The sequence below is a fragment of the Protopterus annectens genome, chromosome 9.part0 (genome assembly GCF_019279795.1).
Source record: "Protopterus annectens isolate FY-2018-M chromosome 9.part0, PAN1.0, whole genome shotgun sequence".
NCBI lineage: Eukaryota > Metazoa > Chordata > Ceratodontiformes > Protopteridae > Protopterus > Protopterus annectens.
The window spans coordinates 739,377,453-739,392,452 of NC_056743.1; the positions used below are offsets into that span (position 1 = coordinate 739,377,453).

The 15,000-nt window shown below is 34.2% G+C and overlaps 1 protein-coding gene across 1 annotated transcript in view; it reads left to right on the forward strand.

The window, feature by feature from the left end:
• The window catches only part of PPFIA3 (PTPRF interacting protein alpha 3), a 2,479,399-nt gene that overhangs the window by 2,377,579 nt on the left and 86,820 nt on the right, over positions 1-15,000 (forward strand). The window contains exon 24 of the mRNA XM_044083361.1: positions 2,681-2,856. Coding sequence (XP_043939296.1) covers positions 2,681-2,856 — 176 coding nt within the window. The remainder of the gene's footprint in view (positions 1-2,680; positions 2,857-15,000) is intronic.

Below are 15,000 nucleotides of genomic sequence, written 5' to 3' on the forward strand. Positions count from 1 at the left end.
TTGCCATGATATTTTTTTTTCAAAAAACTTTTTATTTAGTTTTTAACAATACAGATATCACTAGGAAAAAAAATGGTAACTACCAAAGTGTACAACAATAATTTCAGAAAGTTGGAGACAAAAAATGACAGATATTAACACAAAGGAAAACTTAAAATTGTGCCTAGAACTATGTGCACTATATACAATAGAAGTCAGATCTGTAAGCTTAGGTTTTCATAACTAGAAAAGGAAAATTAATGAATGAAGGGGCGTATCATATTGAAATGTGTGGCTGAAGTATGCCAACTCTTTGTTACATGTAGGTATATTGTAAAAGTATTTGTAGGTTGAGAAAATAAAAGAAATAGGTGCTGCGGTAGCATTGTTGCCTCACAGTTAGACGTTGCCCGTTCGATTCTCAGTTAGAGCGTCTTTTGTGTGTCGACATGCGTGAATGGGCGCTCCTTCATTGAAGGTTGTGCATTAGGCCCGGCAAGCCAGCACTTAAAAATCTACTGCCAATCATTAGCAGACTGGAGTTCCGATGTGGCGACCCCTAACCGGGAAAAGCCGAAAGACACAAACAAACAAAGTCTAAGTTATTGTTGTGGCAAGTTAGTATTGGAGTTGAATAGAATAGGCTGGAGTGATGCCAGATTTCAATTCTTAAGAATTAAGTCCATCAAGTATCCCCAGTATTTATGGTAGCATTGTTTTTTTTTGTAGTAGCGTATGCTAGTTTAAGGGAGGATATGTATTTAATAGCTAGTTTACAAAAATCTTCCCATGAAATCAAGGATTTATCAATCCAGTTTTTGGTGATGTACAATTTAATAAGGGCACGCACAGTGATGAGAATGTGTTTTAAGATTTTGGGAAGATTGGTTTTGATAATATGTAAAATAGCTATTTCCCATTAGAAGGTAGATTTTTCATATCCCATCTTTTCTAATCTTACTGTTAGGGAACACCATAGGTTGTGGACTCTCTTACACCTCCAGAAAATGTGCACAGTGTCTGCTACTTGATTGGGGCAGTCTGGGCAGTATGATGAATATTTGGGATTGAATTTATTTAGAATTGATGGCGTATAGTAAGCATTGCTGTTGATCATAATTTGGGTATACAACAAACGTTTAAAGGGATATAAGCTTGATCGTATTCTCAATAGCCAAATTTTTGTTTTGATATGAGATCAGTTGGCTTTTTTCCTGCCAATATTTAAAGTAGGTAAATGCATTATCAAACTGTCAGTTATTATTTTTTTCATAGGGAAATATAAGGAAATAATCTTTCATGTTTAACAGTAGATTGGCCCAGCAGCTAGCTACTGTATTCCTTTTCTGTGCCAGTAAGAAAGAAAACCTGGAGCCATTATTGTTTACACAAGGTTGAAGATCCAGTTGCCCTTCTATCTAATTGGTACCACAAGTGAACAGAATGGAAGAGTAGCAAGCTGTTTCCTAAATTACAAATTTATGTTTGCCTAATCCAGATTATAAAGGATACTAGCCATTGAGCCACCCATATTGTCTCCCTTGGGATGATAAACACTGGTTAAGCTGCAAAGTCAGCACACTTATTTTATGGGGTTAACACTAACTGTCCTTTTAGATAACAGTTACTTTGGAAACATTAAGAATATTATTAGATGTTTCTAACAATCTCTATGTTTATGAAAACTGCAGAATATGTGTGCGCTTGTGTGTGTGTGTGTGTGTGTGTGTGTGTGTGTGTGTGTGTGTGTGTGTATGTATATATGACATTTAGTCCCTGTGAAAAGTATAAAGTATAACCCTGAGATTCAATTAACGCCTACACTGTATATTCTGTTCTGAGTGAACAGACACAGACATGACTCACGTCTTCCTCTTAATTTTAGTTTTCCTACTGATATTCTTGCAGCTCTAAATATTGACAGAGATTCATAAAGGTTACCACAACAAATAGACTACATGTACACCTAGTGTGATCTTTCTGAGTGACTAGAAAGCACAAAAAATGTGATAAGAATGTTCTTGAATGCATATTGTGTACACTTAGTGTAGGCTTTATTGAATGTGGCCCTAACTGAGGATAGGCCACCAAAGGTGCCACAGCAAATAACCCTTTCTACTCATCATATAGCCTGACACTGGTGTCTGCTGGAAACATGTACCACTATACTGGTCCTTTAGGAGCATTTTTAAGATTTTATTTTGGATGAACTCACAGTGTGCTAAGTAATGAGTTGGTGTTGCATCAGAACATTTTCCTCTTTTAGAAAAAAATTTAGAAAGCATCTGATCAAGGGATAACCTAGTGGGATAAGATAAAACTAAAAAAAATTAGAGATTATCTGTTGCTAGCAGTAAGTCTTATCTATGCTAAGTGTAATATAATGAGCTATGTTTTCTTTTGCCAGCAACAGGGATATAAAACAGTGAAGATTTAATTTGCCACATGTGGTTCTATCTTGATTGCATTACAGCAAAAACATGAAATTTAAATTGAATTTCTTAGTACCCAGTTGTGTTACATTTAGTTCTTAAAGAAACACTTGCCTGCTGAACTGTTGGGGAGAGAACTGCATTTGTTGAAATTAACGCATAGGCATTCTGGGACACAGGATACTTATAATGGCTGCTGTCCACGTAGCATGCATCTAGCTAGGCACTTATGCTGAGATAACAGTTCTTTTGCTTCTCTTTTATGATAGATTTTGGCATATGGAGATATGAACCATGAGTGGGTAGGGAATGACTGGCTACCCAGCCTGGGGTTGCCACAGTACCGCAGCTATTTCATGGAGTCTCTAGTTGATGCAAGGATGCTGGACCATCTCAACAAGAAGGAACTCCGGGGACAGCTGAAGATGGTAGATAGCTTCCACAGGTAAGTTGTGACTGAGTTTGTATGTATTATATGGGGAACCATTATTGTACAGAGGCATTTGCAATAAAAATATACAGCAGAGACCAGCAAAATACTTGAAGACTCTAACATCAGCCTTTTACTCACTGTTTTACTCCGTTTCATTTGTCAGATACACAGACTGCATTTGATTGGGTTCATTTATGTCTTTAAAGTGAAAATTACCTCATCGCTAGGCTGATTTGAATAGTACTCACCTGAAATACTATACATTATATTGTACACTTGGAGCAGACGTTACTCCACCATGGTCTGCTTGCTGCTGCATTCAAGCTATCTAACCTGCAGTCTGCCTAGGTAGCCAAACTGACAAGTAGGAGAAAGAACAACAGCATGAAACAAAATGTTACATACCGTCAGTGTATCTTGTTTAACATTGTATTAAATTTTCCATTTTGCAAGAATTGGCAAAAATCGATATAAATAGCCTGAAATTCAAATTATTTTATTCAGATAAATTGCTTTATAAAACTTCTGTTTTTAAATCTCTTTTTTTTAAATCTGGTAGTTTACTGCATGTGGAGTTCCTCGGGGGTTCTGGGTTGGTAAGAGTGTAACTACGTTTGATTGATCTTGATCTTGATCTCAAGGTTTTTCATGGAGATGGATCTAAGTGAACTCATCGATGCAGTAGAGCTCATCCGTGTGTATTAATAGAGATATTTTAAAAAGCAAAAGATATAGAAAAAAAGCAGTTAAGAAGAGAAGAAATTATGTAATAAATTCAAAAGTGTAATAAAACAATTGATAGTGCAAACACAACAGTGCACTTTACATCAATGGAACTGTGAGTATGTAGTTAACTTGTCAGGAATTGAATTATGCATAGAATGATAAAAAATGTATTAAAAGGGGTTAAAATTTATTCCAACTGTTTTACCCAATCCAATCCATATAAAAATGATGTTTTTTATTTTTACTTAAATAAAATTATGGGATTTTTTTTTTTATAAGGGTAAGTATAAATATTGAAAATGAAATGGAAATAGATTTATTTAAGTATATGACATACAGAAGATGAGTTTTTTTTTTCTTTTCTTATATAATATGGAATAGTGCAATAAGTTCTTTTACACCTCCATATTGAAACGACAGTATTAAATATTTTATAAATCGTTTGTTACATATTTAGAGAGGCTTTTTTTCAATTTTTAAGCAAAATAAAGCACAAACAAAAATATAACTTAGAGGAGGAAGAATGAATAGTTTGGTAAATTTGAGACAAATGAATAACATGTACACCAAACCCTCGGATAAAGGGAATTAGTAGTATTAGAGATGTGAATGTTATTGGACATGTGTTATATACATAAAGAAAAAAAAATGTATATGAGAAGATTAAAATATTTTTTGGATGCTAATATGAATACAAAATATGGATATATGATAATGGGTATAATAAAGTGTATTTTTCTTTATAAAGAAAAATAAAAAAAAAAAATAAAATTTAAAAGAAATAATGCCATGTTTTTATTACCCAAACAAACTACCCTAAATAAATACAATGTAATCTTCAGTTTCAAATAGTTTCTTTTGCTAATCACAATTTTTTACACACTTTGTTTTTTTTTTTTTTATTTTATTTATGTGTATATATTGGCAGTATTACCATCATGTATGTATTTTGTATTTTTTCTTATTAATTGTATTATAACTATGTGGTGATCCAGACGTGCAGTGGAGTCTTTCTTTCGTGGTATTACAAATTTTCCATTTGAGACAACAGTAAATCATTTAAATATAATCAGTGAATTTAAGTATCTATATTATTTATAATAACCAGTGTATCACAAGTAATACTACAGTTATATACCATCCCAGTTATAACTAATAAAAGCAGAATAAATTAAAATAATACATTCCCTACATTAACTGTTTACATTATTTGCAAGTGTGTGTCATTTCAGTGTAATTAGTAACAATGTTCCGTAAACATGATTCATATAATAAAAACAAAATAAATAAAACCTTTCCTATAATTTTTACAAGAGAGTGTAATTTCAGTTTAAGTAATTACTAACAATGTTCTGTTAAATATGATTCATATTCTATAATGCAGTCCAGTTTATACACATATCTCATAATATTATAGAGAATCTTGATAATATTTCCCTGATATTAATTCCAGTTCTGTCACACGTTTGTAATTTATTGGATATCTTTGGTGTTATTCAAATAGTATTAATTTCTCTTCCTATACAATAGTGGTTATGTTTACAAATTCAGAAAAAGGAAGAGCAATATTTTTCCTCTTTCTAGATATTGTTTTTATGGCAACTGCTAGTTGGCAACAAAGAAGAAGCCAATTATCTTTCTTAAAAATAATTGTTTGTTATTGTGTCTTTGTGTTTTTGTGGTATTTCAATTATCTTTCTTAACCTGTAAGGGAGCTAGGTAATTAATACAAGATGTTAAGATAACTGGAATTATTTTACTACAGACTTTGAGCAAATAACTTAAAATTTATCCAAAATGCTGTTAACTCACACTCATAGAAATGTGTTGGCAATTGACTTTAACCATTGTATTATATCGCCAGCATATGCATCATTATTAATTTTTCCCAGTGGATTGTGAGAAGCGTGATGTAAAAATTTCTAGTTGTGTATTTTCCAAACTGGGAATGAAGTTGCTTTACTCAGATCTCAATAATAACACATTATCTGTCTCAGAGAAATGTTGATAATCAGTAATCAATCTTACTCAAGTCCAGTAAGCGTCTCTAATGAAAGATTTATAAATCAGTACAATTTTATAAAGCTGTAGTAAAACACATTTAGAAATTTCTTTATTGGATCACATTTATAAATCAGTACAGTGTCATAACACTGATAAAATTGATTAAAAGTCTCTCTGATAATAATGATGTCAAATATTTTAATAAGAACAGTTATTTTTGTCAGTGTCTGTCATGTCCTGCTTATTAGAAAGAATAAAGTATTTAACACTCTGTGCTAATAGCCAGTTACCAGCATCCAGTCTATATATGAGTATTGTATAATCTACTGATACTATAATAGTTACTTTTGCTTTGATGAGTCTTCTGTCTTTCAATCCACCATTTTTCACATATATGACCTACTGTAAAACCTGCTATAAAGGAAATTGGAGCTGTAGCAAATGACCATTTGCAGTTCATTCTAAAAGAGCTGCAAAGAAAAACAGCACAACTATGCAAACCGTGTCAAAACTCCATCTGTTGCTTTATCACAAACTCCCTTCCCCAGGAGCACCATTCCCTCACCCTTTACAAAGGCAAGTGGCTACTAGCAAAGCAATGTACCAACCTATTACTATACCTTGAAACTTTCTCTCCATTTACAGCCAAACCTCATTGGGGGTGGGGACTCCTATTACAACCAAAGGCAGCACTTGTAACCTGTTCCTGCTGTCCTTGAACCAAGAAATAAATTGTACAAATCATGCCATCTCTTGTATCACTCCTTCTGTTGGGCAGTTTCTCCCTAAACAGCTTTAGGAAAGTATCTCCTTCCCTAGATTTAGTCTACAACGTAAAGGCTCACCTACTTAATAAAGAAATGTTAAAGATGCATTCAAATGAATTATAGAAGATATGATTTTTGCTGAAGTCAGTAATCATTTGCAAATAAAACTTTTGAATGGAATATGTGCTGGGCTTTAAAACCTCCTATACAGTTATTCTGTCTGAATGAATTTGCTAAAGTCTCCATTGCTGAAGCAAATAGAAGAGAGAGAGAGAGGAAAACTATGCTTAGTTCCTTATACATTTGTAGGTAAGTACTAGGTTAGCTGCTCTTACAGGCCATTTTTAAGCCAGTTTCCCTTTTGCTGCCCAAATTAACCTGCGTCATTTGATGTTAGATTAACCTTACACGTTCAATGGTCAATAATTATATATTACTCCTAATCAGAGTAACTGGAATCATACCATAGATAATTTGAGGGGTCCCATGCATTGGATACAGCATTTGGGAGCCACCTCTGACCATTAGTAGTACAAGGGGAAATCTTGGGGTAAAATTTCTGTTTCTCATACATGGATCCAAATTGCACTTGAATATTGACAGGGATGGTCTTTGTTTAAGGTGGATGTGAAGTCTGTTCCAGAACAGTGGTATCTTCTGTGAGATATACCTGTCCCTTTATAATTTCTCTAAATCTTTTGGGTTTCTAATACCGTTAAGGGAATGGACCCCCATTTTTAAGTCAAAGTACGATTAAAGTTCATGAAATTAGTATTGTTTCACTCCTTGATGTTAGCCAAAAGTGCTATTTGCAGCACCCTCAACATGCCCAGTAATGACTCCTGCAATTCTTATGGAGTTACATGTATTGGTAGCATGTCTAAATATGATTGTAAACACTTTTTTATAAGAATTGTTACTCCTACTACTATTGGCACTATCTAGATAGCTTTCTTCCACATTGCTCTCGTTTCTGCTTGCAAATCCTGATATTTTATAACTTTGTGTGTGTCTCTCTCTCTCTGTGCAGGACACTGTAGTCACTGGGTTTGGTGATTTCAATGATCAGTGTTATTTTTGTCTTATTTTCATGAACCACTATATTTGGTTTTCTAGCATCTATCTTTTGAACTGTTGGTAATGGATGATCTCATGTGATGTAGACTTGGCCATTCTCTATGATGCTTTGTGGCTCATGTTTCCAGTGTTTTTTAGCCACTTCAGTACCATAATGTGTGCACAATCCCCAGTGCAACAGTCTTGCCACATTATTATGCCTTTCAGTATACAGTCCTTCTGTCATTAGTATGTCACAACCAGCAACAAAGTGTGCGACAGTTTCCAGTTCGGTTTTACAAAACCTACTTTTGTCTGTCTCTCCCACATGTTCAATGGACTTTGCAAACCAGCATGTACATAGCCCACTATCTTGGGTCACCAGTATTAACATTTCATCTTTTGGTTTGAATTCACCTCTCCTTAACCATTCCTGCATTCATTCCTGATCAACATGAGGTTCTTCCAGAAGTTTTCTATACTTGCAACTATATTTATGCATTTTCCACATTTCTTGCCTTTTTATCTGGTCCTTCACCTTGTATTCTTTCGTTTGTTTTTTTTGGCACATTCAGTTGCTGCCTGATTTTTATCTACTTCTGGTTTGATTTCCATTCCTGCTTGACACCAATATGCTTTTGACAGGTTAAGCAGATAAGTCATCTTAGATTTATTCTCCTCATGTTTCAAAACTTTCAATACGTTTGGGTCTTGTGAGGTCAGCAGATATGTGCGGAGAACTATGATTGCAGATCTGTACATGTAATCAATTTCAAGACGGCCCATCCCCCCTTCTGAATGGGGAATATATAATCTTGGTATGCACTGATTTTTATAGATCACTTGATGAGCATGAAGCATCCTACTTGTTTTAATATCTAATCTATTTAACACGTTTTGGGGCCAGTCAATCACTCTAAAACTGTAAGTTAGGACAGGAAGAGCAAATTGGTTTATAGCTTGGATTTTGTTCCTAGATGTCAGTGCTGTTTTCAGGATTAATTTAAGTCTTCTAAAGTATTCCTTACTAAGTTTTGTTTGCATTTGTTCATGTTTTATTGTTGATCCTTCATCAATTCCCAAGTATTTGTACACTCCCTCTTGCTCACGTTCTTTTATATCACATTCTTGTCCCAAACTGATGTTTTCCTGGTGCTGCAGTTTTCCAGCTTTAAAAGTTGCTTTTGCACATTTATCAAGGCCAAATGACATTCTAATATCATCTGAAAATGTTTTGACAACCTGCAGCTGTGCTTTCAGTTCCTCAACTGATGAGCTATACAGGTTTAAATCATCGACAAAAAGAAGATATGTCTTTAGACTTCGTTGTTTTCTAAGAGCCAAATTATAGCCATGGCCTAAGCTGTTAAGTAGACAGCTTAATGGGTTAAGGGCAAGCCAGAATAGCAACAGTAACAGAGAGTCACCCTGGAATATTCCTCTTTGAATTTTTATCCCTGGGATAATAATTTGTCCTTTATCGTGGCTTAATTGCAAAGTGGTCTGCCACTATTTCATGGTCACTGTAATTTAGTTAATCAGTGTAATGTATATCTTATACATTTTTAAGCACTCTTTTATCTATGAATGTGGGATACTATCAAATGCTTTTTTGTAGTCAGTCCACACCATACTTAGATTCTTCCCCTTTTTACAATTCTCCACAATGACTTTATTTAACAACAAATGATCCTTTGTTCCATATGGCTTTCTTTTATTGCCCTTTTGTTCTACTGCCATAATTGAGTTTTCTTCTAAATAACTTCCAATGTATAGTTTATACGTCATCAGAAGGCAAGTTATTGGTCTACAATTTTGGGGTTCCTTTCAGGTTCACTCTTAAGTGTGAGAATTGTTTTACCTGTTGTTAGCCAGGTTAGTGTCTGTTCAGGGTGTGCATATAAATAGTTCTTACTCATGGCTACATCTTCATGCAAAGATGTTAATACTTTTAACCAAAAGTCAGGTACTGCATCTGGACCTGGGGGGTTCCAATTAGATGCTTTTCTTAACTTTATTTCAATCTCTCTGGCTGTTACTTCAACCCATTTCATATTCTGTACCTTTAAACTTCTTATTCTTTCTTTTACTTATTTTATCCATTTATCATCTTTGTTGAGTTCCACAGGATCTTCATAGATACTTCTCCAAAATGCATCTGTTTCTTCTTTTTTTGGCAGTCTTTCAATTCCTTTTATCTTGTTTCCCACTTCTCTGTAAAACATTTATGGGACATCAATAATTGTTTATTTTATACTTTTACTTTATATTTATCTGCATATCTTCTAAGTTTTTCTGCCTGTGCTGAAATTATTAGTTTATTTATGAGAGTGCATGATAGATCCTGCTCTGTTCTAATATTGTGCATTGCTTTTATCACGTCTATCTTTGTTAGTATTTTTTTTTTGCTCTATTCCCTCTTCTATAGTCTTCTAACAGTGACACTTCTTGTCTTAATTGCTTTATATTTTTCTCTATTCGATACTTCCATGATGGTATTCAATTTTCCCCTTCCTTTCCCTCACTATCCTGGGTTCTTGTGGTAGAACTTTATCAGCACTCTATAAAAAAATCATATTTTATATAAAAATATGTATAACATCATAACTGAAACATATATAAAAAAAATCTCTGCTTAAGATATATGTATTTGTATGTATATGTTCCACATAAAAAATCAACTACATCCTTGTCTTCTCCTATGTAGTTTCCATATATATATATATATATATATATATATATATATATATATATATATATATATATATATATATAGATCTGTATACCTGTGTTCACATAGTCATAGTGTATACGTATATAGAAAACTCATATGCGCTTGTATACTTCCATGTATATAAGTATAAATACAAAACATGATAAACTCAACCTACATATTTAATAACATATTAGATGTTACCTTCATGCTAAAGAAATGCCCTATATAAACATATTAGTAGTCACCCTCAACATGGGTTTAGGTTTTTTGTTGTGGAACAGGTTGATTTGGGGCCACGGGGGGGGGGGGACCAGTAGATGATTTTTTGGAGTTTCTGGAACTGAAGTGGCAAATAAAACTAAACGCTTACCAAGCCCCAGGGCTAAATGACAATATTTCCTTGTGTCCTTTGTTGATACTTAAATCTATGTTCATGTTATGAACTATGTATAAATTTTATAGGTGGTTTATCAATATTTATTAATATTTATAATATTATTTAACAATAACAATTTTAGATTTCTTGTTTTTATTTTATGCATTTTCATACGGTTTGATATGGATACACATATATATATTTATCAATGTAATTTCAGTATGTATTATTATTAATGGCACTAAATGGTGAGGAAATGATGTAATGTCTGTCGCAGTGATTGGTCAGGGGGTACTATTTAAACTGGGACGTTTTAATATGCTGTATTCTGAAGAAGTCATATACCTGACGAAGTGCTAAATTAAAGATCATTTGGTTTATCTTGGTGTCATTGCTGCCTGGTGGAGTGTTTGCCTTGGTTTTATCAGTTTATTTGCGTGTAATTCTCAGTAAGTCTAATTATGATATTCACAAAGAAATCTATGAATTTATTTATTCTTTACATTTTAGTTATAGACTTTTTCACTTACTTATATCAGTTGAATAATAAACACAATTCTTTGAAAGGCTTTACTTTTATATGTATACAAGAAGCTGCAGTCAAATATTGCTTAACTACAGATTTAATACTTTTAACATGATCATCTTATTTATATAAATGCTTAAAAGTTATTCTAAAGAATGTACAATTTAAAACTCCTGAGAACATAATTTGGCTGTGGTCTTTAAGTTAGTACCACTACGTTTTTCCATTTGTTCATTCTGTTTGTCTTTTCTTCTTTTCTCTTTTATTTGTATTGTTGTTTTAACTTTTTCTTTCTTTTCCTTTATGTTCTGTTTGGTTCTCTTCCATTATATTGTTCCTAAATGTTTGACTTGCAGCATTTCACATATTATTTCCTTCTTTCTAATTCCTTTGTGAATCTTGCTTTGTAATTTTTTGTAAAGTAGCATTTTCTTGTAAAGCTTACCTTTCATGTATCCAGGTATGCTAATTAAATACTGTTACTTCTTCCAAACATGTTCTTTATTTAGGTATTCATTTTAAATGAGGGTAGTGTTTATTCTTAGTGCCGGTAGTGTGTGCAATCTCATTTTTTTTAAAGTTTACCTTTGGTTGAGTTAGGGGTTTAGAGTAATGACTACAATTGCTTCAGCATTGTATGACACATGCAGTCTATGGATAAATGTTTTGATGAGTATAGGATGCATATAACTAAAAATATATACTCCCAGAAATGATATTCATTGATTTGTAGTAAGTCTATATTTGAACATAAATAGTCATGTAAAGAATATGCAATTTTTAAAGGAAATCGAATATTTTGTACTTTTTATTGCTTCTTTTAAGGTTTACATAAACAACAAACAAATAGATTTATGGGAGGAAGTGAATGTGATTAAAAAGTCATTTAGAATGCATAACTGCAGTTTATATTCAAGATGAAAAAGGTGGGGATGGTGCACAACTGGCTATATTTTCCTGGAATGTTGCTAGTAGATTCTCCTTCATTAAGTAGAAGCAAATTCAGTGAAGTATTAAACAGTGTTCTGTAGGAAACCTGTTTATCACTACTGGAGTATGTCAGGCAACATTGGGTATGGAAGTAATGTGCTTATGGAGTAGTTTATCTAAGTCAGGAGTGCAGAGAGAGGTTACTTTCCATGCAAGGATTTGTCTGTCAAGACACATGCAACAACTGGAATGCCCACAGAGATACTTTACTAAAAGGATACAAGGCCTAAACAACAGGTCTTACTTGGACCAACTCAGAGATCTGTCATTATGCTTATGTCCTACCTACTGCTAAGAGGTGACCTGTGTCTGGCATACAAGGCATACTCCGACCCATTACTGATGCAGTTACTGCATATCAGCAAGTCAGATGGCATCAAGAATACCCATTCTAGGGATATAAACCTCTTCTGCAACATCAACAGAACTGTTTGGAGGGGCAGGTATATCTCACAGAGGATATAACTGCTTTGGGAACGACTCCCCATTCACGTAAAACAAAGTTCATCCCTGTCCTTATCCAAGTACAAATTGGATCTATGGATGGAAAACCGAAATTTGACCCAATGACTGCATCCTGTGCTACTAATGGACAGAGGCAGCTTCTAAATGCTTTATCCCATGCATGGCTCCTGTCAAATTATCTATAGTATCTGAGTTATTATTATTAGGGGCAGTATGTAATTATTGACCATGGGATGGGTAAGGCCAATCTTTAACCAAATGGTATAGGTTAATTCAAGCATAAAAAGGGAAATTGGTTAGTCTTAAAATGGCTTGCAAGGGCAGGCAGCCTAGTATTTACCCATGAACCTATAAGAAGAGTACTTTTTGGAGTAAGCTACATAATACAGAACATATCAAGAGAACAGATGTGAATTTTTTTATACTTTCTTGACTCCTCTATCATGATTGATGCCTCCTCCCTGGTTCTTCTCAGCAGTATTTAAAAATTTTTATGAAAGCTTTGGACTAAACTAAAGTAGCCCTCCATTTTTCCTCCTTCTGGAGACTTTAGTTTGTTACTGAACCCTACTACAAACAATCCACATAACTTTAATTACACTCATTCTGTAAACTGTAAATGAATCATACCTGAAGCATAAACCTTCTTGAGATAATTTGTTTGTGTGTGTACCTGTATGTCTTTCTCTCTCTCTCTCTCTCTCTCTCTCTCTATATATATATATATATATATATATATATATATATATATACACATATATATCTGTATATAGGTCTACTTCACTTGACTGAAAGCTCACTAGACTGAAACTCATTTCACAGAGCACACTTGACTGAAAGCTCACTTGACTGAAACTAATTTCTTTGAAAGGTATATGCCCTTTTCCCCATTGTAGTGCGATCCTGGAGTTAGTATATATAGTAAGGGGGGGTTGGGCACAGCCCCCTACATTGGGGAGTGTGAGGGGTGTAGCCCTCCACATAGTTTGGGTATATTGTGTTCTGAAAAGATTTATTCAGTATAGTTGTATGTATCCATGTATATGGTTTAAAATGTATAAAATAGGTGTACACAGCCCTGTTAAATTGCCAGGTTTTTGTGATATAAAAAATGAGACTACAATAAATCATTTTCATTTTTAATGTGACCTATAACCTGTACAATTCAATTGAAAAACAAACAAATCTGTTAGGGGAAAAATATAAAAAGTAATAAACGTACAATAAGCTGGTTGCACAAGTGTGCACACCCTTAAACTAATACTTTGTTGAAGCACCTTTTGATTTAATTACAGCATTCAGTCTTCTTGGGTACACACCTACCATCAATTAAAGAGACTCTGATTAACCTCAAATAAAGTTCAGCTGTCCTAGTATGATTTTCCTGACATTTACTCAGTTGCCTGCTACAGCAAAAGCCATGGTTCACAGAGAGCTTACAAAGCGTCAAATGGATCTCATTTTTAAAACGTATCCATCAGGAGAAGAGCACAAAAACATTTCCACAGCATTGGATATAGCATGGAACACAGTGAAGACAGTCATCAAAAAGTGGAGAAAATATGGGGCAACAGTGACGTTGCAAAGAACTGGACATCCCTCCAAAATTGATGAAAAGACAAGATGAAAACTGATCAGGGAGGCTGCCAAGAGACCTACAGCAACACTAAAGGAGCTGCAGGAATTTCTGGCAAGTACTAGTTGTGTACTACATGTGACATCAGTCTCCTGTATTCTCCATATCTCTGGACTGTGGGGTAGGGTTGCAAGACAGAAGCCTTTCCTTACAGAGAAAAACATCCAGACCCAGCTAAAATTTGCAAAACAATACATCAAGCCTCCCAAAAGCATGAGGGGAAAATGTGTTATGGTCTGATGAGACCAAGATTGAACCTTTTGGCTACAATTCCAAAAGGTACGTTTGGGGCAAAAACAACACTTAGTATCACCAAAAGAACACCATCTCCACAGTGAAGCATGGTGGTGGCAGTATCATGCTTTGGGGTTGCTTTTCTTCAGCTGGAACTGGGGCTTTAGTCAAGATGGAGGGAATTATGAACAGTTCCAAACACCAGTCGCTTTTGGCCCAAAACCTTCAGGTGTTTGCTAGCAAGCTGAAGAGGAATTTCACCTTTCAGCATGACAGTGACCCCAAGCATACATCCAGATCAACAAAAGAATGGATTCACCAGAAGAAAATTATAGTTTTGTAATGTCCCAACCAGAGTCCAGACCTAAATCCAATAGAAAATCTGTGGGGTGACCTGAAGAGGGCTGTTCACAAGAGATGCCCTAGCAATCTAATGGATATGGAGCACTTTTGCAAGGAAGAGTGGGTAAATATTGCCAAGTCAAGATTTGCCATGCTGATAGACTCCTACCCAAGAAGACTGAATGCTGTAATTAAATCAAAAGATGCTTCAACAAAGTATTTGTTTAAAGGTGTGCACACTTATGCAACCATCTTATTGTACGCTTTTTATTTTTTATATTTTTTCCCCTAACAGATTTGTTTGTTTTTCAATTGAAT